We start from the raw sequence: 25,787 nt of genomic DNA, 5'->3' as shown, positions 1-25,787 counted from the left end.
CTCAGAGGGCTCCATTGCAGTGGGCTTGTGTCAGTGTGGCGGCCGCCAGTACGCACGCAGTGCCCAATTGTCAGTGTACTGGCATCCAAAGGTACCGTTAGTGCGTTGCGTTCGAAGAGAGCGCTTCGCCTAAGAGAGCCGGCGCCGGCTAAGAGAGCGTGCGTGCGTGTGTGTTGCGCGCCGTGGGGAACGTGTGGCAAATGAAACAGTGTTGCAGGCCTGGCCATAGAAAAACTATTTTGGCTAATTAATAGGACTAGATTCTTTTCATGGAATGCTTTTTTGTTGGTTAACAGGAGCTTTGGTTGGTTAATTTAATTATTATATTTTTTTCGTGCTGTAAAGCTTTGCAACCAAGGGCTAAATTGATATAATTAGATTAATTAAAACAATGCAGCTACTATTCTTAATGTGAAATTCCATTAGTTCAAGCAAAGAATTTCTGTCATCTGCTACTATTTCACATCTTCATTAATTCCATTTTCAATTGAATTTAATTATGGCATTCCCATTATGCGCTCAATTTCACAGTGCTTCAGTTTAATGCGACCGCAGACAAAAATCAAACCTTCCCTCGATGGCGATTGCCAATGCGATTGCAGTGCAGAGAACAACAATCCAAATCAGCAGCATCAGCGATGGCAAGAAGAGAACATAAACACGATAACAACAGCAGCATCATTGACATACGCACAGTGAGGCAAAATGGTTGAATTGCGAAGGTAGATTTAAATTGGCTTAAATATTTTAGAATTGCTTAAATAAAAATATTTCAAGGGATACTCATGATATTATGAAAGTGATTTTTAGTTTTATTCATATTCATAAGATGAATTCTACTTATAAAGATTTATTTCTTATATTTCTACAAAAGATTCAGCATGATAAATATACTCTTAGAATTGCATTATACGTTACGTTATACGTCATATATAAAAAATAAATATATCCCGTTCTACTTATACGCATTGAATTTTTATTCCAAAGATTCTCTAATTATAATACAAACGCTTCACAAAATAAGAAATATATGGAATTTCATTCAACAAATATTCCTATTGCCTGTGTAGTTATCGCAGCCACAACATGCGCAGAGAGCCACTGTGCGACGCTGGCAGCGGTCGCAGCAGCAAGAGCAATAGCAACAGCAGCAGCGGCAGCAGCAATAGCAACAACTTGGTTTCATTTCCAGTTTTCAGTTGCGCGACGACTTGCATTGCGAGCGGACGTGTTGAAACGGTGCGGAAGCGAAGCGATTGTCAAAACTAAACAGAAAACATAGCGAACGTCGAGTTATTTCAGTGTGTTTGTGCGAGTGAGTGCAAGTGTATGAGTGGCTCGCGAATAATTCGCCTGCAGCACCCGATTCGTCCAAGCATTTGGGAGCTACTAGTGCCAGCCGTTTACTCCGCGCGCGGTACTTGTATTCATTTTAGCGTTTCTGTTGCTTTTTGATTAAAGGCCTCCCAACAACAACAACAGCAACAGCTACATCAGCTGAAGAAAAAATACAAAAAGAAGAAAGAGAAAAAGAAAGGAAAGCAAAACCAAACAAAACAAAGCTGTACCAACAACCGCAACAACAAGCAAGAAGTGTCTGTGTGCCAAGTGCTAGCTTTAAATTATTGTTGGTTGCGGCACTTTTTTGGAAATTAAATTATGTTAAGTGCATAAATCGTTCGTCGCATCAGCAGCGGCAGCAGCAGCAACAACAAAAACAACAACAAAATAAGCAACAGCAGCCGAAGAAGTAAAGTGAAACGCCAAGGTGCAAGCACAAAGTATGTAAAAGAGTTGCACTCGACACTCATACACACACACACACATGCACACCAGCACACATGCACGCATACAATAAAATCAACATTCTTACATGCTGTGAGCATATGTGTGAGTGTGTGTGTGTGAACATGTTTGTACATAATGAGCTGGTTTACCCCTCTATACATGTGAGCTACACGTATGAATGTGTTTGTGTGAATGTGAGTTTTGTATGCAAAACGTGTACAACAACAACAAATTAGGGTGGTGGTTGAGCGAATGACAAAAGGCAAAAACTCACAACATAAACGAAATCAAATCAAAAGCAGCTCAACAGAAGAATAAAAATTCATACAAAAAAGAAAAGAAACAACAAGGAAAAAAATGCCTGCACGCTTTTAGGCGAATGCCCGCCAAAGTGCAAAAAAAAAGAGAACCGTAAAAAGAAGTAGGAACCGTTAGCTTTGGGCTGCCGAGGATGCAATATACTTGCTTAGATCTGTTGTATAGTTTATTAAAATTTAATCGAATCCCACAATATTCCAAGTCTTTTATTCAGAAGATATGATATGATTAATTCGCTTAAATTAAATATTGAAATTTTGATAGTTTTACATATTTATATATTATTATTTATATATATGTATATATGTTTTCAAAAAACTGTTCTGTCACTTTTATGAATAACTTTATCAAATTTTTAATTTTATAGATTCAAGAAAGAAAGAGAGAATAGTCTAGGCAAAAGTAGCTTTCAATATCATATAACATATTTTAAATTAAATTTCCAGGATATATTGTTTTATATACCCATATATGTCCCATAATATTCAACTATTTACTAATAAAATAATACTAGATAAAATACTGCTATTCTAGTATTTTCATAAGTGAGCATCTATCATTAAACATCTTAGCATACCCTGTAAGGCAACACTATTCCGTTATCTGGCCACTATGTGACCAATGTGACCAGCTGTCAACTGTTTCTACCTCTTCTTGAACGGTAAACCCCTGTGCCGCTGCGGGACCAAGTTGAGTCGACAAATCTAATGAACTCCGAGACGGTGTTCTGAAATTACTGCACGCACCTTGCTCAACAAATATTTAACATACTTTATGACAGGCCCCAGTTGACCAGAGGCATCCCAGGCATCCAGGTGGTTCAGGTGTTTGTCCCAGAGGCAGTTTCTAGGTGCAAGGCGTAAAAAATATATATATATATATTTATTTATGTTGCTTGTTGCTTGGCGGTGCCAGGCGCTTGGTGCAAAGGTTGCGCTTTTTGCCACACAACGACCCTTTATGCTCCCCGGGGGCAATTGGCCAGGCTGGTCGGATTCGCATTTTCGACGTTCTTTTTTTATGAACTTGGCTCTTATGAAATATGCAAGCTTTTAGATGCTTTGATAAGAGTGCTGTGAGAGAGCATGGTGAGAAGGGGCAGGGACTTAGGTGAATTGCCTTGGGACTGCTTTGATGTTGTGTGTGTGTGGGGGGCGATGCGGGCGACATGCAAACAAACATTAATTGTAACTGTAAATGGCGTGAACTGCTTGAATGGCTGAGTGAATGAATGAATGAATGAAATGGGCGCATGAATGACAGTCAAGTAGACGCGACTGCGGCAACTAAAAATTGCGTTAAATGGAGGCGGCAGCACCACCAGCAGCCACAGCAGCAGCAGCAGCAGCAGCACCGCCAGCCGGCGACAATTTTGATGAACTTAACAAAACACTTGACAGCAACTGTGACAGGGCGAAGTGGCAACTGGCAAGGGGCAAGTGGAGCGGTGCGACGTTGGGGTGTTGGGGCCAGAGGCAAGCTGCTGTTTGGGGTGTGGGCTGAAAGACGAGCACAGTCCATGCCATCAACGAAATTATGACGCTAAATTGAACACGAAACGGCCATCGAGCCAAAGAGCAGAGCGAAGGCATGAACCATTCCTAGTTTCAATCGAATAGAGGGGGTTTCATTTACCGCCCTGGCCCCTACCCCAAGCCCCTAACCCCTAACCTATCAAGCACATTTAACGCGCGAATGAACCAGCAACAGCAATCAGCGAAAGGGGAGGTTGGCGTTGGACAGTTAATGCCTCAGCCTGAAGTTCTGTTTGGGGTCGTCGCGCCATGGTAGCGGGTGTTGATAACAGCAGCAGCAGCAGCGGTAGCCAACAGTTGAGCATAACAATAAAAGTCATAATAATAATAATAGACATAGAATTACGGAAATGATTTTTGGACAGATAGACAGACGGACAGGCAGGCAGGCAACAGAAAGGGGTTGCGCTTCACACGGCTATGTATAGACTTTAGCTGGGTGCGGATACGGATACGGGTCGGGCTGCTGTGGAGCTGCGGCTGTGTGGTTCTATGTCTGCTGCTGTCGCTAGTTAGTTGCCACCGCAAAAGCGGAAGGTGAAAATTAAGAAATTAGCGTGCAGAGCTGTCAAATCGAAAAATTGGGGTTGGAGCTGGAGACTCAGCGATGGGAGATGGGTGATGGGAGCTGCATGCAAATTGCCAGCCGCCGCTCACTTTAACTTAATTATATAATAAACGAGAAACTGAGAAAGAGAATGAGAGAGAAACAGAGAGCGAGAGAGAGAGAGAGAGTGTGTGTGGCTTATAAAGCAAGGTAGACAAAGTGAGAGAGGGAGAGAGAGAGAGAGAGAGAGAGAGACAGAGATAGCGATAAAAGCTGCTGCTGGTTTGCTTGGCTTTTGTAAATTAAATGAGCTGAATGCATTTAAGGCTTAAAAGCCGCAAATCAGCCCAAGCCAACGGCTTAGCGTACGACGCTGTCTTAAGTGAGTCAGCAGCCAGGCAGACATCGCGTCTGGGTAGAGAGGAAAGAAAAGAGACAGAAAAAGCACATATAATACCCAAACCACAATGCAATTATGCAGCACCACACCGACAAGGCAGACGGAGAGGCGGGCAGACGGGCAGACGGGCTGGCAGGCAGGCAGCGCAGCTTCCAGCCCAGCATAGCATAGCCAGAGACGACATCTTGTCAGCTGCTGAAAAATTGCAGGCCGTGAGTTGTGGTAGCGACAGGTTGCAAGGCGCACACAAATTACCCAGAGGCCAGCGTACCGGGAAAAACGTATAAAGCGCATTTAAATTTGCCATTTAAAGCCAGACAGAAGAGGCCTTAAGCCCCACCAGCGACCCACCGGCCGATTGTGGCACGATGAATGCAGCCAGTGGTCAGGCAGCATGCATTGCTGCGGCATTCTCTTCAGGTCGGCCAGGTTGAGGTGGTATGCATTGATGCGTATCCCTGATTAGTGAAGCCTACAATAGACCCGATTCCAGAATACCTGCATGCCCATTGTAGTTGACTTATCGCTGGGGCTTAACGGCGGTTTTAGCTCGACACTGACCTGCGCACAATGTCCGCTTTAAAAAGGCTCTCTTTAAAAAAATGTGAAAGAAAAAAAAGAACAGAATTTAAATTGTAATTTCCATTATATTCTTACTCAAATTACAAAATATTCGGAATGTTTTTGTTTATTTTGATAAAAATCCATGGGAAAGTATTTCCATTTTCAGCATGAAAAACGACATTTGATATGGCTTCGGCATACATAAAAATAATAAATTATAAACTTTTATGATTCATCATTTGAAGCTAGGCAATTAGCATATGTGGGCGCTGGTGATTGATTATACTTCAATGTAAGCATGCTGTAGTCGAGAGCTCCCAACTAGGAGATACTCTGCATCCTATGCATACCTACAATTACGATTATTCTATTGTATGTTCTACACACATAAACTCTCCTGACTTGTGTGCCATGAGGTATACAAATATCCATAATATTTCAATTCTGGGTATTGATCACAGGAAACAGGTCTGACATTTTCGGTATGCAACTTCTGGAAAGTATGATCGATTATCAGAGGCGGAAAATCATCATATGTAGGAAAATGGATTAAATGAATAGGAATAATCACAAAATATGTACCGCTAAATACATTTCATTATATAAGTTCTCTAAGAATTTACAGGATTGCTTCAGTCATACGAAGGGATAGATAATGCTACATTAAATCAGTTAAGAGTGCTTATAATAAAATATGTTATCTCTCTGAGGTCTGTCACATACATTTTCACAAAATCAATATACACCGAATCCCCTTTTTTTTATGGAAATACAAAAATAAACCGCTAGGAAAATTAATGAAAGATTTAATAAAATTTTGAAGAGTAATTTGTGACCTAAAACAAACCAAACACGAATATTAAAATTCATCATCAATTCATTAATAAAAAAATATATACATGCATATACATATACAAATATATAATTTTTTATAAAGATCTATAATCATTGAAGCTATTTCATTATTAATATATATGGAAAGCACTAAAAATAGTTTTTAAAATTTAATAATAATTTTATAATCTATAAGAAAATTAAACCAGGCTCAATTTAGCAATCTAAAATAAGGAAAAGTATCTCGCTTATAAAACTTTTAGTTTTATCAAATGAAAGATCTCCAAGAGAAGCAAATAGAGTTAACATTTTTGTATACAAACAGTAAATGATATAAGTTCTGTTTTAGTTTGTTTATTTGTGTGTAAATGTTTCTGTTTAGCTTAGTTTGCTTGTAGTTGCCTATGGTTAGGAGATTAATGTCTTATTTGGCTGATCTTTTGTTTACATTAATGAATCGACTTATTTATCAATTTCCAATATGCTTTCATCTCTGCTCAACCTTAAATAGCAGCCCGAATGCTTTTCAGTTTCAGCTTAAACGCTTTGGGCGCCTGCAAAAATGGCACAAAAAGAGGAAAAATTGATGGGCCCATCTATTGCGGGCTTTAACCAAAACAAGCCACATGACAGAACCGCACACATTCTTGTCCAGTGCTCAGCTGCCCTGTGCCCCGTGTCCTGCTGCCCGGCCAGTGTCCTGCTGTATCTGTTTACACAGCTTGCCCTTTCGCAGCCTGGCCCCAGTCTGGGGCACACGCCGGACAGACTTCGAGCTACAGTGGATTGAGCGAACAGAGAGTTGGCCAATGTGCGCCCTGTGCCTGCGCTTCAATTTACGCCTAATCACAAAACGAGCTACTGCCTGGGCCACCCAGCGCTGGGAGCTGCCGTTCGCTCGGTGGTGGTTGGCCCTGCGGCTTTGCCCGGCTAGCCAGGCAGGCAGTCGGGCAGCCAAGCAGTCAGGCAGCTGGTGGGTGACCTTTTAGCGGGGTCGCGGATTAACATTTGTTGCGCCTGCCGGACTCATTCATAAAAACGCACGCAACGAGACTTTTGCTCAGTGGCTCGTCCACTCGTCCACTCGTCCTTCGCCCGGCTGACCACTTCAAGTGCAAGGTTGCAGCCTGCGGCTGCAGCTTGTATGTGCTCCATGCCAATGTCTTGCTCTTACCCACGCCCACTAAGGCCAACCACCCACCGCCAACCACCGCACCGCCGCGTGGCTGGGCTTTTGTGCAGTTAAGTGCTTAGTTGCGTGTAACTTTACACTGTTTAACAAACTCGCTAACCGCATGGCTGGCGGGAGGCGTGGCCGCCTTTGACTAAATGTTGCACCAAGCACGAGCGTGTGTCATGTGTGCCAGGTGCAAATAGGGCAGCCAAGCAAACAGTAAGGATAATCGTGAACGTATATAGTTACTCTTACACGGTGGCTCTATGCCTTCTCTCTCTCACTTTCTCATTCGCCGCCTGTCCCTTTTGTTCTCTGCTTCTTTGTCTGCCTCTCACTCTGGCACGCTTGTGTCGGCTTTTATTACAGTTTAACTGCTTGTCGAAAACTTTGCATATGTGTGGGTGCAAACAGGTGTATGTATATATGTGTGGGTGTGGGTGTGGGTGTGTGTATATACAGTTAATTATTCTTCGTTTTCGAATTAACTCGTTAATTTTTATACGTTTTTATAATGTGCCGCCTAATACCTTAAAAGCTTTTTAAGCGTAATGTCTTTAGCTAAGAGCTAAAATTGATATTAAGAGAATTTTATGACTATTGCTAGACTTATTATTATTATAATCCAACTATGCTTTTTATCCCGGCTTTCGTCTTTCATTTTTGTTGAAAAGAAGTTTATTAGTATTATTCATAAATTTTGTTCGCAATTGAAATTCTCAGAGTTAGTTTTGTTTTACTTGTTTTACTTGGAGCTTATACTACTTAAAAATAATTCATTATTTCATTAAAATTTCATTGGAATTGAAAATCTCCATTTTAAAAATTAGTTGCGTCGAATTCTTATCATGCCAAAATACTATTTAATAATAATTCAATTTATTTGTATTACTCTGCCATCTTTTGGCTTAATATTTTGTATTGCTTTGTAACTAAAAATCTCAATTCTCAGAATTTGTTTCGTTAGTTTCGTTTTCTTATCATGCCAATATAGCTTATACTACTTAATAATAATTTCAATTTATTTTTCTAGCTTTGCCTTTTTTAAATGCATTTCGAATTAAAAAACCCATGGAGCATTGCTGTTGTGGTCTGACTGACTACGCAATACTCTGTTAGCTGTTTGTAAACTTTTGCCAATGCACAAAAATCTGGTTCTGGCTGCATCTATGATATCTATTCTCTTCGAGTTATTTATATAATATTAAGTGCATTTTTAGTTACGATATCAACTATTCAGCTTTCTTAGATTGCAGAGTTGTCAATATGCTTCGTCAGTGCATAGATATTGATACTGAGACTTATATTAGGATTTGCTGTTGTTGTTGCCGCAGTTGCAATTCCTTGCAGCAGCAACAACTGCAACACATTCATATATATATATATATATATATATATATATATATATGAGATGTGCTGCTTACCCCTCAGCCATAGTTTGCCGCTCTGCTGGCTGTAAAGTGTACAATATGTGCACTAGAGAGGGATATAGAGTGAGCGAGAGAGAAGGGGCAGAGGGAGGTAAGAATCGAGGAGTAGACGCTGCGTCTGGCTGCATGACAGGCATCGAAGCATTGGAGCATCGAAGCATCGAAGCATCGAGTTGGTAGCCAGTAAACAAAAGCAAACATTGCGTGCCAAAAATTCCGGAAATTTTTCAAAGTCACAACATGTGTAAGTTGGATTTTTACACAGGCTTACACACACGCACACACACAGACACGTACAGACATACACTCTTCATTGTTGCTGCATGTACGTAGGTGGGCTAGTGTGTGAATGCCACGCCCACTTCCTATCCTTGACGGCAACGCCATGTTTTGGAGTCTTAAGTGCTAAATTGAAATTCCGAAATTAAGTAATTTCTCCCAGGGGCAAGTTGTGCCGGATGCCGTTGTTCCGAGAGTGGGCGTGCGACAGTGTTGTAAAACAGCGCACATAAAACTACAAAGACCCAACAGACGATTACAACAATGAATAGCACTAATAGTTTGTACTAGTGTATGTAGTCAAGACATAAAAAAAAACTGGTAAAGTCCCGCATACACAGCATCCACAACATCCACACACACACACAGCATCTTCGGCAGCCGCAGCAAAACAAGCTGTAAAAATTATAAGGAAATGGCCAGAACATAAACAACAACACAGCCACCGTCTGTGTGAGAGTGTGTGTGTGTGTGTGTTGGAGACATGCCGCAACGAAAGCCGAGCTTGGACGAACGACACAGAATCACATCACTTACGCATAAAATGATAAAGTTGCAAAAAATTTGCTTTTCTGGAAATTTAAGACGCTTGCTTGGGTTTTTATTACATTGTCCTGAAACACTTGACTCGAAATCTTAGAATTGTTTACTTGTTCCGTTATTTATGTAACTATTATTTGGCTTACATTTCTAGTGCACACTGTACAGGCATTGAAATTGACGATAGATTGAATGATATAGCATTTGCTTGTCACATCCTTAGCAACCTGGTCTGTGAATGATATGAGGGCAAAGCCTTCGTTTGGATTTCCTTTGGCCTGTCAAGCATTTACATTTCTCTTCTTCGACTTTGGCCAACGTTTTTCAATTTCGCCGATGAAGCAGCAAAAAGTGGAGAGTGGAGTGGAAATATACACATATATAATAGCTGTAGAGCTGGGAAGTGGCACAGCCACAGCCTGCTGGGAGTGAGGGGAAGGGGGGGGGGGAGGGTATAGCTGCGGCAATGTTTCCGGAACTGGCTGCCAAGAAAAACTTAAACACTGCTTGCATTTTTCATATGACACGACAACTATTTATTACCCCGAACAGCACCTAAGGCCCCAGGGCTGGGGCGACTTAGCAGCCCCAAAGATGTTGGCTGTTGTTGATGATTGTTGTTGCTGTTGTTCGTGTGTAGTGGCAGCAATAATGCTGGCAATATATATATATATGTGTGTGTGTGTGTGTGTGTGTGTGATGTGACCGGTGGTTGTTGAGGCGTCAACTGCTGCTCCTGGGCGCTGCTACTTGCTCTATGAGCAATCAGCTGTTGTTGTTGTTGTTGTTGTTGCTGCTGTTGATGATGATGGTGAAGAATGCGCATGTGTTGCTAACGGCCCGATTATTTTTATTGTTTATTTGCTTTGATTTTGCCCTGCTGTTGTATATGTATGTGTGTGCTGTGTTCCTTTTCATGTTTTCATTTTCTTCAGTTTGCCAATTGCCTAGGCAATGTCTAGGTGTCTGTGTGCGTGTGTGTGCGTGTTTGTGTTTTGCTTTGCGCATTTGTGCGTAACGAATAAATTTAGCAAAATAAATAAGGACAATAATCCTTTGAATGCATTGCAATTGAGCTTTTCACAGCCCTTGACGCCCCTTAGCTATGTTTAGGTTTCAGCTTGTGGATTCACTCCCACACATACGCACACACACGTGCCACATTTTATTGAGCATTGTGCGCCCAGTTAGCTGAGCCGGACTCTCCTGCTAGGATTGGCTTGTCCAGTGGCCCTCGTCCAACTAATGCCTTTCTATTTTTGCTTGATTTGCATTTCAATTCGAAATCAAATTTTTCAATTGCCAGCTGGACACACATTACCCTTGAGCACACACACACCCACGCACACACACAGAGATATCTCTATATATATCTAAATGTTTGAGTGTGTGTACGCTTGCTAAGCAGCGTTTGCTTACATACACACCCACGCACCCACACCCACACACACGCACACACACACACACTTGTTCGCTTGCTCGCTCACTCATGACCGACACACATAATTGAATTTAAGCGCACAAAAATTCATAGCATACTTTTTGGGGCAAAGCCCCGCCGGGCTGCTTCAGATCCATGTAATTGACAAAAGCTGCGCGCCAAACTGTTGAAATTTGAAATCAATTTATTTATATTGAGTTAGCATCAGAAAGCATTAACCTCCAGCTGACAGCGGCCACAAAGACATACATATATGCGCGTACTTGCTATGTCTGTCCCTACGTCCCCCTCCGTCCCCCTCCGTCCCCCTCCGTGCCCCTCATGGGATTGCAGAGTCAGCGCAAAAGCAATGCCCATTCGGGTCAATTCTCTGACTTTTCACTGGCCAATTGTCTGTCGGTCTATCCGACTGTCTGTCTGTTTTGTTGGATTGGCTCGCTGTTATTTGTTAAATTAAAAGCTTGCTGTTGTTGTTGTAACTGCTGTCCGTTGTTATTGGCATTATTATTGGCCCCACAGCGCACAAGACTTTCAATTAGTTTTATTAGGGTGTACCAAACATTCCATTGACTTGCACCCGTTGCTTCTTGCTTCATAAGCTGCTTATTGCTCGCATTGTTGTTGTTGTTGTTGTTGTTGTGGCTCACTGCTCATCGAAATTGGCCTTTTGACTTTTATGCTCAATTTTTGTATTGTGGTTGCTGTGGCGCGTACTGTGGTGCGCTTTTCATACGATTGTTTTTGAGTTTTATGAGCGGTTCAGCCTCTGTCTTACTGCTGGCTCTTGTTGTGGTTGCCACATGATTGCGCAATATACACGCACACTCACACACACACACACACACACTCACACACACACACACACACACACACACACACACACACACACACACACACACACACATTCAAAGCACGTATTGTATAATCCATTATGATGCGCACATAATACTTGAATAGCACTTTTTCATTTATTTTTTTTTACTCAACCTTTTTTCTTTTGTATATAAAAAGAAACACAAAGCAACAGAAGATAGCGTTATCAGACGCAATCGACTGTAAATAAATATATTTAATAGAACTTTTTTTCTTAATTTAATTAATTAAGAAATTTTTTATCTATGGCAGCTCTCATTAGCTAAAACTGAGATAAATTGTGCGGTTCTTTAAAGATTTTTTATTAAGGCAGAAAATAATTAAATATAAGTAAAATAAAATAACTAAATTTGCATTGATGCAGCATTTGCTTGGTTTTCTTTTCTTTGCTGTTCATGAGCACTTAAAAAAAAAAATAAATAAATAAAAAATATATATTCAACAAGACTTCCTGCTTTTTGGTCTACATTAAACATTAGCCCATCTTTCTGGAAATGTAACTCAGGAAACTGTCTTTCACACCATCACTCAGATGCTTGAATAATTGATTCATTCTTGAAAACTTATTTATTCGTAGCAAATTCAAGTTAGGCTGCTCTTAAATTTCCCAACATGACAATAATTCTGTTTTATGGTTTTTATATTGTCCGCCGTCTGCCGTCTGCCTTCTGCCGTTTGTTGTCTGCTGTCTGTTTGCTGGGAGTACAAGTGGCGTTCCGCTGAAAAGCGTCTCAGGCCAGCCCAGTCCGCCGGAGACTTTCTGCAGTGGTAGGCTACAAATGTTTTTGACACGCCAACTCTGTGGGTCAAATACTTTTAGTGCCCCCACGCCCTCTTCGCGCTCTTCGCCCCTTTGCCCTCTTTCGCCCACTCAATGTTGTGGGTACTTTTTGTATTTGTTGTTTTTTTTTTCAGTTACTGTGCAAAAGTTTGGGAACAAGTTGAGCTGGCTCAAGTTGCTCGCCGCTAAACACGGCTGGCTGAACTTAAAACGAAGTTAACGCCAGGACGCGTCACAGCTAGGATGTCGTCCTGGCAACGTTGCCTGGTTGATTATTGAAAATGTGTCGACTGGGTCCAGTTGCCATAATTCAAGCATGGCCAATGCGGCAAACGCCTGCGCCGATTTGCTAGTAACTTTTTTGTAAACTTTTTCCGCCCCGCATTTTTCACTGACAAATTTTCTTTTTTTTTTGTTTCTTATATTTTTCTTTTTTGCCATCTTTCCCACTATTTTCTGACTTTTTCACTTTGCTCTCCAGTTTGTTGCAGTGCCAAGAGCTGAAGAACTAAATAAGTTGCAATGTGAAGAGCGCTCGTGGGACAAGTGAAAACTGCGCGGTAGCCCAAGGAGAAGCAAAAAACGTGAAGAGCACAAACTCGCTGAGCGCTGTCAGAAAAGTTGTCAAGGAGCCGAGCCAGTAGCTAGCAGGAGTAGCAGCTGCTGTGACGATTGACAACACAAAAACAAAAGCAGCCACGGCGAGAGTTTGACAAGTGGCACAAGTGGCAGCAGCGCCCAAAAGTACGCAGCTACTTTTTGTTTTGCTTTGCAGCTTACGACATTTTATTTTCTCGTCTTGTTGTTGTTGCCCCAAAAGCCAAGAAAGCAGGAGGCGCACAGAGACCACCCACGCAGCCACACAGTCGATGGCCGCGTAGCTTTTGTATGCGGCTCGCATGCCGTGGCAACATCAGCGTCAATACCAACAACAACAGCAACAACAACAACAGTCGGGGCATTACAGGCACTATGTGCTGCCCAAATAGCGCAACGGAATAGAGCATCGGCAAGGACATAGCCAAACACTCGACAGCAGAAAAGAAAGGAGCAGCTGGCATAGTGCAGCACATGTGTTTTTGTGATGCGACAAGGACACTTCAAGTGCCGCCAACACACTTAAGCATAGTCCAACCAGCAGCAGCAGCAGCAGCAGCAGCAGCAACAACATCTACAGTCAGCAGCAGCAACGTCTCTGGCATTAGCTTAAAACAGACAACAGACAGTCTTCAATCGCAGCATGCGCAAACATAAAGCGCCGCCCGGCGGCCACCCAATCAGTTCTAATTCCAATTCCAGTCCCAGTTCCGTGACAAGGACAATGCCAACAGTGCACAACGACACCAACGCAGCAGGCACGACAGCAACAGCAACAGCAGCAACAACAACCACAACAGCAACAGCAGCAGCAGCACTCGATATGGAGCAGCAGCGAATGTTGCTTGGCCATGCAGCTGTTGACAGCGCTACGCCAGCAGCAGCAGCAGCAGCAGGAGCAACAGCAGCAACAGCTGCTGCAACAAGCACAACTAGTCGCCTTGCAACACCAGCGGCCACCTATCAGCAGCGATCTGCAACAGTTCGGGCAGCCAACGGCAAGGAACGGCCGCGATATACAGTCCAGCTCATGTCCTTGCTGCACATCGCCAGCTATGTGCTGTGCCTGTGTGCGTTCAGCTTTGCGCTCTATGCGAATGTGCGACAGACGCGTGTCGAGCAGCGAATGCAGCGCCTGCAGGAGCTGGACGCACGCATCGTCGAGCTGGAGCTGCGCCTGGAGCAGCAGCAACTGCTGCACTGGCCCGCCGACCAGCCCCAAATCATTTCCAGCCCCCTCAGTAGCAGCAACAGCGACAGCAGCAGCAACAGCAATAATGGCACATCTTCGCACCTGGTGTTACATGTGCGCCGCGAGCTACATCGTCTGCGTCGCGACGTCTCCCACCTGCAGCTGACGCGACGTCAGCAGCGCCGGCAGGCGGCCGAAGCGGCTGCCGCAGCAGCAGCAGCGAGCCTCGGAGGCAGCTCCGCGGCCAATGGCGAGTGTCAGTGCCAACCAGGTGAGTTCAACCGTTCTAATTGCATTGCCAGGGCTGCACTCAAATGCGAGGGCAGCCCAATAATGGTGGAATGTAGGAGAAAAATAACAGCTGTGATATTATTTAGACAACTTGCAATATATTCAAATAATATTTTCGGATATCTGATTCATAGAAATATTTTTATATATTTTAACATATTTATTTTTTATAAACTTAAAAAAAGTATTTATTTATTTGTTCATTATAGAGTTATTTTCGACTCTTTGACAGCTTTATGATACTTTGATGGGAATTTCTAAATTTAACAAAATTTGCTATTCATGGGAATATATTTGTAATAATATTTCCAAAGTTTAAGGTTATCAAATGTTCTCCTGTAGAGCAATATTTCGTCTTTTTTATGATTCGAATTTAATACAAATTCCTTAATGAATCAATAGCCGCTTTTTAGTAAATATTTATTATATATTTAAATATATTTCATATAATAATTGAATTTTTATTATTTTTGGAAAATTATATGCATAATAAAATTATTATATGAAATATATTTATATAAATAATAAATATATCTTGATGTATAATTTACTTATAAGTATAATGAATATATAAAAAGAAACATTAGATCACTCGAAACATTTCTTTCGCCTCCTCAACTCTCGCAACTCTCTGAGCAACTCTCGCTCTCTGAACACTTGTCGATTTGATGGCTCAAGCGTTGGCCGGCAGACGCTTTTATTTGTGGTCTGTGGCCTGGGCATGGTTAATGCACAATTGATTCGACGTGTCACTCACCCACACACACACACGCAAGTCAAAAAGTCTTGTGTGTATGTGCGTGCAGCAGGCGTGATAGCCAACACAATTTAATTATTTGCGTCTGGGTAAATTTATGGCAGTTTAGAGATTTCATTAATTGGAAAAGTGTTTTCTTTTTGCATTCGTTCCCATCAGAGGGCGTAGACTGATGCCCCATTCCCAGCTCCACTCAGCACACACACACACACATATGTTGTCTGTCTGTGTGTGTGTGTGTGTGTGCTGTGTCTATGTGCAATTTGTCTGAGCTGTTGGGCTAGCGCCTTTTGTTCGTATATTTGGCTTTCAGCTTGCAGCTTGCTTCGCTGCTCGTTTCGCTTGGCATTGCCAAACTTTGATTACTCGGGGATTAGCCATGTCCTTTGAGTGCCTGCCTGCCTGGCTGCCTGCGTGGCTCTGTTTGGCTGCCAGCTTGCTTTGTGGTTTGCATAAATTTTACTTAAAATACTTTTTAAAAACTTTAGCGACACTCGCACACATTGCCATCGCTGGCGCAATCAGTCCCCACCCACCGCCCCCCGCCCCAGCTGTGACCTTTGCTTATGGGATTTAGCCAGGACATGTACAACTTTGTGCTTTTTGCGTCCTTTTGTTCACTGTCGTCGCTGTCGCCGACGCTGTCGACGTCGCTGTCGACGTCCTTTGTGCGCTTGGCGCATTAACGCAATTTGTCTCGACATTCGCACAATTAACTCATCCACTCGAGTGCCGCTAAGCTGTTGGCAAAGTTTGCGGCTAATCCGGGCCACGTATGGACCGCAGCGACCTTCTGGCTGCAATTTCCTTCTTTCTACTAGCATATGACGCATACGCAGCGTTTGCCGTCTCTCTCTCTCTCTCTGTTTCTCCCTTTGGTAACTAAATGCTCAGCGCAATTATTTAACAACTTGGCCAATTCGGGCCCAGGACCCCGCCACACACTCCCCTTCATTTTTTGGAGACAAGATACGACAGAAAGTTTTCTAATCGATGCGCACGCAGGTCGAAAGTTTCTGCCAGCCAGCGCAACGGTCGAAGTTTCTTTTCAAAGTCACTGCAAATAAATAAATTTTCGACGCTCTCCCGGCACTCCCGACGGCTTTGATAAGCGCGTGCCAGGCGAACGGTGCCTTGCCAGCAGCACGGCACAGCCTTTTCACAGCTCCGAGAGAGCCCAGCAGAACAATAAATCAAAGCCAAGCGGCAGGCGCTTCGGTTATGGAGGCTCCCCTTGCTTATCTCTGCAAGTGACTGCGGCAAAGGTCTTCATACTCGCCGCTTGAGCTGTCTGTATATGCAGCGCAGTTGTCCTGAAGTTCCTTCGTGTCAAGGATATTGCAGTGGCGTACATTGAAATATGCTCGAGTTAATTCGATTACTTAGAACTTGTCGTTCGTTATCTGAATGAAATTGATCAAATTACAGATTGAGCAATGCAAAAGGCGAGAACCTACAGTGTTTACTGGCTAAATGCTACAGCTGTAAGCAGTAATAGAGTTCTGTGATTTACTTTTAGCCACGAGATTGATCAAATAGATATGCGAATGAGCAAGATTTTATATATTTTATATATTAAATGAATATTTGTTATACATTTATAATTTAAGCTAATTTGCTTCGTTGTGTGCACAGTGTATTGGCTCGTTATTCATGGTTATCAATATTTTTGAAAAGTCAAGTGCAATTCTATTCCAACTGTGAATGACATTTGACCACTTCTCATTCAATACTAAGCTGCTGTCAAATCCGTCGTGAGCTGCAGCAGCAGCAGCACACATACACACACCTACACACACACTACAGCCATCTGCTGCAGCTCTTCGCTGCTTTTGGAAGCTAGATGAGTGCTTCATATGGCTGTTTGGCTCCCAACATACTCTAATGCTGACCATACGCTTCTGCTGGTGATGTTGGTGGTGCTGATGCTGCTGCTGCTGCTGCTCCTGCTCCTGCTCCTGCTGCCCTCAACTGTCCCTCAATTTATCATAGCCAAACGCAAAATCCACTTTAGCAGCAACAACAACGGCAATCACTAGACAGCGCTTGATGCTTAACGGACATCGTTGGCTGCGTGTGACACTTTGCAAAGCCAAAATATGTAGAACATGCCACAGAGAGCAGCAGCCACTCACACACAGGCACAACGAAGCACACAGAGACATACAGACTGGCAGACAGACAGAGAGTCAGTCATACAGAGACTGTTAGAGTATATAGTATATGAACTATGGAAATTTCCAATTAGGTTTTAATGCGTACAAGTGCTTTTTATTCAGTGCTATTTCTCACTGAACTCACACAACAGCCAGAGATGTTCTCCTTTTGGTCACATTCAGCTCACGTGCTGTTTGGCTCCCTCCCTGCGCTCACAGTGAGTGAGAGAGAGAGAGAGACATCTCTCTCTCTGTCTGTTTTTTTTCCTTTTCATATTTCACAGCTGCTGTTGCTGTTGCTGTTGCTCTGCGTATATTTTTGCCAGTCATAAATTTCAATCACGTTGTCAGGATAACACCAAGTGGATATACTCATATGTCTCACGGCTGCTACAGTGCGTCTCTCTGCATATGTTGCCGCAGCCCGCTTGGGGGAGGCAGCAGGCAGGAGGCAGAAGGCAGGAGGCGGAAGGCCAATGGACCAGCAGCCACCCTCCCAGCTTATGCTCCTTGTTGCTGTGCGGTTTCTGGGCGTGCCAAAGCAGAACGACAAACTCTCACCTACCACAATGACCCCCCTCTCCCCTCCCACCAGCCCACACCCTAAGCCAACCACCCACCCATGCAGCGTACCCATGGCCGTGTTTGAGGCCACAGACGGTTCTGTTTTTCGGCCATTGGCACACACAGACGGCGCTGGGCAACCGAGCTATGGCAATACCAATTCGAATGCTAACGGGCCATGCCATGCCGCAGCTGAGCAGAGCAGACCACACCTCGGCATATCGATTGTCGCTACATATCAATTGATTTCCTCTTCGTTTTCAATTTGGCCAGAGTCAGCCATACTCCTGCTGCTGTTGCTGCTCCTCCTGCTGCTGCTGCTGCTGCTGCTCCTCCTGCTGCTGCTGCTGCCTGTTTTCAGCTACATGCTGAGCATTTTGTTTATGTGACTTGGCCAGTTGTTTGCGCCGCTCGGTTGCTTTGAATTGGGTTTTGTGCCTTTTGTTGTTTGGACTTTCATTTGTGACTTTGCGTGACTTCGAGCTTACCTGGACAACAACAGAACACGCCTTGATTACCATTTAAATGCCGAACTAATAGGACAATAAACCATTCCCATTCACAGCAGACAGCAAACAGCAGACAGCAACAACAACACAACAACAACTGAAATTATAACAGCAGCAAATTATTAATTAGTGAAACGAAATTAATGCGCAACTGTCGTCATTATTTGTGTCGTCGTCCCATCCACGCGAGCTTCGGGTTCACCCACACACGACGCGACACTGGATGCCGCATTTGTTGACAAATTTATTTATTCGCCTTGCTGCCAGACAACCCTCACCTCTGCCCCCGCCGCCCCCACCACTCCATAGTTGGTGCCGTATTCTCCCCCCGGCCAGCCCGTGGCGCTGTGTTTTATTTTACGCATTTGCGGCTTCAGCTTCTCATCGGAATGCTGCGCCGTGATGAGAAAAAAAGAAGGAAAGAAAGAAATGCTATTAAAAATAACACAGTCGACGAGGCAGCCAGATTGCCGAACAGGCCGCTGAAAAATGCAGCCAAATGAGAAAATGGAATTAATTTATTGACAGCAATAAACTAAATGAATTACCACCGAAAAATTGCATGAATTTTATTTAAATCTTCTGTCGCATGTGCCGCATATTTGCTGTCCAATTGACGTTTTTTTTTTTTTTTTTTTTTTTTTTTTTTTTTGATTTCAAGTGTCAATTTTTGATGAGCCACTGCGTCAGTCAGGTGCGAACTCAATTAAAATTTCAATAACGTGCAACAAGCAAAGGGACGCACGTTGCACATGGCCAACACACCAATAATTTATAGATGGGAGTTGCTCTACTCGCAGATGTTCTCTAATTGGATTTGATCTAAATCATGTTTTGATGCGGCTTCGATTTTCATTGCAAATTTCAAATCAGAAATTATTAAAGCCAACATTTGGACAAATATGTGAATTCAAAGAAAACGGAATTTATATTAGATTTGTTATTTAATTCAATCAGGTAACTAACTACAGCCTTGTTTGCTCTGTGGATTAATCAGATTTAAAATTGAAAATCAATTGGGATTTGCAATTGAAATAGAAATTATTATAATTGCTCATAGATAATCTTAAGAAGTTTGCTTGGACTCAAGTTGATGCGAGCCTGTCTGGGGCACTTTTGATCTACAGGGCATGCAAATTAGACTATTGAGCAGCTTTAATTGGCTCGCTTGTCTAGCTGCAGCATTGTGAATTCATCCCAATTGAACGTGGCAATTAGCACAATTCTCTCTGTCCGTCCATCAGTCAAGTGAGAGAGTTCCTCTGCTTAGTGTTTAGATATGTTTGCATATATATATCTTGCGGTTGTGCATGTATCTATGCCTGCGTGTGTGTGTGTGTGTGTGCAGCTGTGACCGGATCTACAACTGTCTGGGATGTTTGGTTAGTTTATTAGCCACATATGCGCGGATTTCTTTTACGGTTTTTGGTTTCCAGTTCGCACATGAGGTTCGGCCCGGCCTGGGTTTGGCTTTGGCTTTGGATTTAGCCGTTCTTTTTTTTTCATTCTGCTTCTTTTTCTCTTCGGTTTTTGCTTGTGGTTTCGTCTCATTGCCTGTTCCTGGAAATTGAACGCGTTGGCTGCTGCGTAAATATTTCAGCGCCAAACAGAAATTTATTCGAGTCGGCGGCTCGTTTTGGGCGGCCACTGCGGCATTTGACAAGCGTCAGCGTCAGCATCAGCGATACAGTTCCAATTGCTTGAAAGCTGAAAAACAGAAACTGAAACGCAAACTAAAACAGAAAGAGAAACAGGAATAGGGGCGTGGCCAGGCGTGGCGCGGTACGAATGTGAGCATTGGGCGTGCATTGCCTGTAAACAGATTTCATTTTTATACTTTTACGTGATTTTCAGCGACAATTCAGCGAGTACAGCGACACTGGCGTTCAAACGACGCACATGCTCCAATTTCATGCCATGCTCACGTACACAGCGTCCAATGCCTGCTCCAGCTATAGCTATAGCGCTGCCGACAGCAGCAGCAGCAATGGCAGCAGCGGCAGCAGCAGCGGCGGCTGCTTTATGATTTATTGCCTTGACACTGCGTGCTCTGTGCACAACCCCTGCCCGCTGGCAGAGGCAGAGGCAGAGGCACAGCCACAGCTACAGACAGCCGCAGTTGCCACCCCTCCCCTTTCCCCTCCCCCTGGCTGGGCCAACGTTTATTTTTGCCTTCGCATTGTTTGTTTGACTGACACACACAAAACTAGTCGTCGTCTGCCAGGATTTGTCGTCATTCTGTTGTTGCCGTTGCTGCTCATGGGATTTGCGAGCGTTAGTGCAACGCGTGGCAGCCAGCAGTCAGCAGCCAGCAGCCAGCAGCTAGCAGCCAACGGGCCATGCCGCCTCCTGCTCCCCGCTCTTGCGCCCACATTTAGCGATAAATACAAGTTTTATGATGGATAATAAATGGCTTCATTCGCGTTGACAAATAGTCTGGTTTTGTTTTCATTTGCTCGGCTCGGCCAAAATGCCCCGCCCTTGCCCCTGCCCCTGCTCCCGCTCCAGCTTCTGCCTGTGCATCCCGTCGGCTTCCGCTTAGAGGCGCATGGCATTGTCTGTTGGGCGGCTCCCAGGTCGAGCAGATAAAGATGATGTATTGCTGGCGCGTCAGTTCGCGCGTTGCCAAGTGGGTGGATTATGCTTTCAGGTAGGATTAGCAATTACGATTTAAATAGAAATTCTTGCAATTTATCATCTGGTTTTTCGTGTTGGCTTCGGTTCGGCCAATCTGTGCATTTAATCGCCAGAAAATCAGCTGAAAAAGAAAAACTGTTTAAAACGTTAAGCGCCATTTCATCGGCGGTTCGAGGGGAAACGCCGTGGCTAAGTGAATTTTATTGCATCATTTGAATTTGGAATATGCCAGGCAAAATATAATAATAATAATAATAATAATAATAATAATAATGCACAACGCTTTTGCAGCCACTCCCCGCTTGGGGCTGTTGCCTTTATGGCCGAATAATGTTTTTAGCCTTTTATGCTGCATAATTTTTCGAGCGACGGCCTCAGCGATTCGTTTTCAGTTTTTGACTATTTATGCAAATTGACTGAAAATATGCATAAAAGTTGAAAATGTCATCAATTTTATGTGCACAATCCATAAAAGCGCAAAAATATCACTCATCCGCCCCGCTGCGAGCGCCCCAGCACGGCTCATTAGGCCACAGTCAAAGACAACAGAAACACCAAAAATAACAACAAAATATCGAAGATTTCTACTGGCCAGACAGTCAACGCTGTCTGTCTATTTGTCTGTTCCACTGTCTATCTATCTGTCTGGCTTGAGTTGTTGTTGTTGGTTTTTTTTTTTTTTTATGTTTCAATCAATGAAAAATGAAAATGAAAATCAAAACCCCCATCAATGTCACACAGTCTGGAGATTGGCTCTCGCCCGGTCAGTTTTACAATCTGGTAACACAATCTGCCTCTATTTACGAGCCTAACTGGAGAGCCAGCCGCCTCGGCCAAAGCACAGAGGGAAAGCTAATATCAATATCAGAATCAATATCAAAATCAAAATCAATCATTAACTTTGTCCATATCAGTTTCATGTGTTTCGTGCAATTCATTCTGGAGCCCGTTCCCAGGTCCAGATATTATTCGAAGTTCATTCGTACAAATCACAATCGATCATTGTCGAACAACAAACACTTAATACACGGAACGATAAAAACAAAAAACGAAAAAAAAAAAAAAAAACATTTTGGGGAACATGTTAACGCTTGTTCATAATTGAATTACGGTTTTTACATCTTTTTCCCAGAAAATTCAATAATAAAACGAAAAGAAATGATTTGAGCAGCGCATCGAGCCGCAAAGCGAGGCAGTTAGCGCGCGTTTCCCATCTCAGTTGCCACTGTGCGCGCTTCAGTGGTTGAGTGGTTGTGCGGTTGCATGCGTGCACTGCACCAATATAATTGACGCTGTTAACGAGCCACGGATTGAAGATGAATTCAAAAGAAGAAGAAGAAGCAGCAGCAGCCAAAGGGCTGGGCGACAGTTGAGCCGAACTGGTTTTTTGCTTTAATGCTGATAAATTATGCCCGATGTGTAATACGAGAGGCGTACGTCAGAGAATTTACAATTATGTATAGATTTATATGCACATATATTATTTCCATTGTCCCTTTTGTCCATTTTTATACTCATTCACGAAAGTGAATCAGTATATTGGTTTTGTGCAATGTCCGTCTTGCTGTCCGTCCGTCTGTCCGTCTGTCCGTCTGTCCGTCCGTCCGTCTGTCCGTCTGTCCGTCTGTCCGTATGAACGCAATCTATTTCGGCGCTATTGAAGCTAGAGACTTGAAATTTGGAACACATACTCGTGTATATCTCCGATTTATAAAGTGTTAGAATTTTCCCGATCCGCCCACTAGGGGCGTGGCAAATCGGAAAATGCATTTTCCGATATACCAGAAATCATGTTTGTTGAAGAGCTAGAAAGCTGAAACTTGGTATGTAGGTCCGCGTTGACCACCCAAGATCACGAGCTATGGCGGATATATCTACGCCCATTGGGGGCGTGGCAAATCGGATAAAACTGTATCTCCTAAAGTTGTAAACCTAGAATGCTGAAATTTTGCACGTCAGCTAATGGTATGATTCTATAAAGTCTGAAGATAAATTATAAGTCTACGCCCGTTTTGTATATATACTCGGACTGATCACCCAAGACCAAAAAGTTTTGTCGGATATATGTCCGCCCACAGGGGGCGTGGCAAACCGCAAAAGTTTATATCTCCTAAAGTATAATAGCTAGAAGCTTCAAATTTGGATAGTTGAGTTACTGGTAGACTCCTCTATCGATTCCCCAAAAATAATTTTTACGCCTCTTTAGGGGCGTGGCAGATCGAAAAATACCCTGTAATTTTCACATTTTTTTAGGGTAAGCATTCAAACTTTGCAGTTAGCGTAACGTTATCTCTTTCTAAAAACTGACCAAAAATGAGGTGTCTACGCCCAGTTGGGGCGTGGCAAATCGGAAAAACCTGTATATTCTACAGTATTAGAACGAAACTTAACTACTAAATTGTTGATGGGATGTGAATGAGTATTCCGCAGTCGGTAACGCCCGACTGCAACGTTCTTACTTGTTTTTTTCCATTTTTGTCTCTTTTTAAATGTTCGACTTCCACAAATTTGTATAAGCTATAAGATTACAATCGGCCGGCTAAGCATTTCACGGTTAGCTGGCTTAATAAGCTAACCAAAATTTAAGCTGTGATGAACTAGTTATGATTGCTTATCGCCGCAGACTGGCCTAGTGTCAATAAACACCCAACTGACAGCTCAAAGTGCGGCTATAAATTGCCAAAAAAAAAAAAAAAAAAAAGGTGGAAAAATTCGTGTGACAGTTGGGGCGAGGCGTCGCACGCATGTGCTGGCCACATCAAATGGAGTTCTGCTCAGGTGGAAAGCTTTTATGGCATGTTGGCCACAGGTAAATAAATACAACAGAAGAAAAAGGAGGAGAGGAAACCTGTGGGGCTGGTGTCTGGAAATTACCTGCCTTTGTTGCGGCCGTCTGATTCATCAGTTCGAGTACCCATGTAGTTCCAGCCAGGCCGGGCTATCCTTCTGCGTGCCAAAACTCAATCAAAATTGTCGCCCGTTTGTCAATGGGAGACTCCACTCGCTCGCATGTGCCTAAGACTCCTGAGAGGGAGAGAGAGAGAGAGAGAGAGAGAGCCCTGTCTATGTCACACCCCGGAGCGTGCAATTAAGTTGCGCTTTGCTTTGTGGGTTTTTCCATTTAGTGGGCGCGCCCTGGCAGCCCATTTCATTTGCATTCGCATTCGCCGCAACGCATTGTCAGACATGCGACGTCGTTAGACAACATCGATGACGGCGATGGCGATGGCGGCGACGACCGCGACTTGACGCTGTGGCGGCCACCGTTAACACTTTGCCCATGCTCGTCCACGTTACTGAGTTGCTACGTCTCCACGGCCACCCTTTCACCCTTTCACCCGTCCATCCCAGCCATCGCTGTCTGCGGCCTCTGCACACAATTGGAGCGCCAAAGTGTTGCTTAAATCTAATCAAAATGCGAATGTGTCGCCGTTGATGTCGCGCTAGCTGTTCAACTTGTTGTAGTAGTCGTTGTAGTCATTGTAGTTGTAGTTGTTGTAGTTGTTGTTGTAGCTGTCGTTGGTGCTGTAGTTGTCGCCTCTGCAGCAGTCGCTCTTGCTGCCAGTGAGCCAGTGAGCCAGTATGGCCTGCCGCCTTTCTTTCGCACTCGCTCCATGCAACGTGTGCAGCAGCTTCAGCTCAGTCGATGCGTCCACACACTGTTGGACGTTCGCCATTCAAATTACCAACAACAACAACAGCAAAAACAACATGTGACAAGTATTTCAAGTGCGGAGCATGCAACACCTTTTGACATGCTCGTTGCCTCCGTTGGCTGGTTTGGTTGGTCTTTCGCGATGCAATGGCACTCAAACTCAAAGGCATCATTGATTTCTAAGTGCAGTTGAAAGTTGTCTAAATATGTCTTCTTCTTGTAGCAATTCAGAGCCCAAATCGATGGAAACTGAAATCGCGTTATAATATGAAATATTTTTAATAGGAATGTAAACTCTAACATTTATCTCTAAATATCTTTGGGTATAGATGAAATATAGCTAGTATTTGCTAAAGAGAATTTTATATTTATATCTGATTTATACAGAGTGCGATTGAGGAGTAAATGTGTAGAAGTCAATGAGAGGTAACTCAATATCTAAGTAACTCAATATGGACAACTATACGGTAGAATCCAGTTATAACAACTTATTGCGACGAAAATTGTAGTCTCCAGATAAACATATATGAGCAAACTTATATGGTTGTAGCGTGTTCCGGATATAACGACGGTGCCTTGAGCGTCGTTATAATCGGATATTCTGATCATTGGATAATCAGCTAGATGTATATTAATCTAAATATTCGATTTAAATATTGAATTTATTATTAAGTTTCTTTGTGTCCAATACTATATTTCTATTTTTTTAATGTCTGCAGTGAACATATAATTTATATGATTATTATAAGAGCTGATATATACGAAAAACAAATATGATGTATATAAAAATACACATAACCAATAAAAGCCTATATAAAATAGATCAATATTGCATTTATGAATGCAGACTATATTGAAGAAATAATGTGAGTTATAATCAACACATGCTCGACTCTATCATTTATTCATATTTTACAAATTCCAA

General features: G+C 43.0%; 1 protein-coding gene across 17 annotated transcripts in view; it reads left to right on the top strand.

The window, feature by feature from the left end:
• Positions 1-1,180: 1,180 nt before the first annotated feature.
• The window catches only part of LOC108621678 (collagen alpha chain CG42342), a 77,074-nt gene continuing 52,467 nt past the window's right edge, over positions 1,181-25,787 (top strand). For 10 of the 17 annotated variants that reach the window (XM_089463086.1, XM_089463095.1, XM_089463089.1 and 7 more), the window contains exons 1-2: positions 1,182-1,781; positions 12,986-14,564. In XM_089463086.1, coding sequence (XP_089319212.1) covers positions 13,745-14,564 — 820 coding nt within the window. In that variant the 5' untranslated portion in view covers positions 1,182-1,781; positions 12,986-13,744. Of the gene's footprint in view, positions 1,782-12,985; positions 14,565-25,787 lie in introns of all 17 variants that reach the window. The other 7 variants (XM_089463091.1, XM_089463090.1, XM_089463087.1 and 4 more) reach the window with 3 other exon arrangements.

Source organism: Drosophila arizonae, chromosome 2 (genome assembly GCF_054131065.1).
Source record: "Drosophila arizonae isolate 15081-1271.41 chromosome 2, UAZ_ARI_1.0, whole genome shotgun sequence".
Taxonomy (NCBI): domain Eukaryota; kingdom Metazoa; phylum Arthropoda; class Insecta; order Diptera; family Drosophilidae; genus Drosophila; species Drosophila arizonae.
Note: the sequence above shows the minus strand (reverse complement) of the source record. Positions and strands in the feature narration are given on the sequence as shown.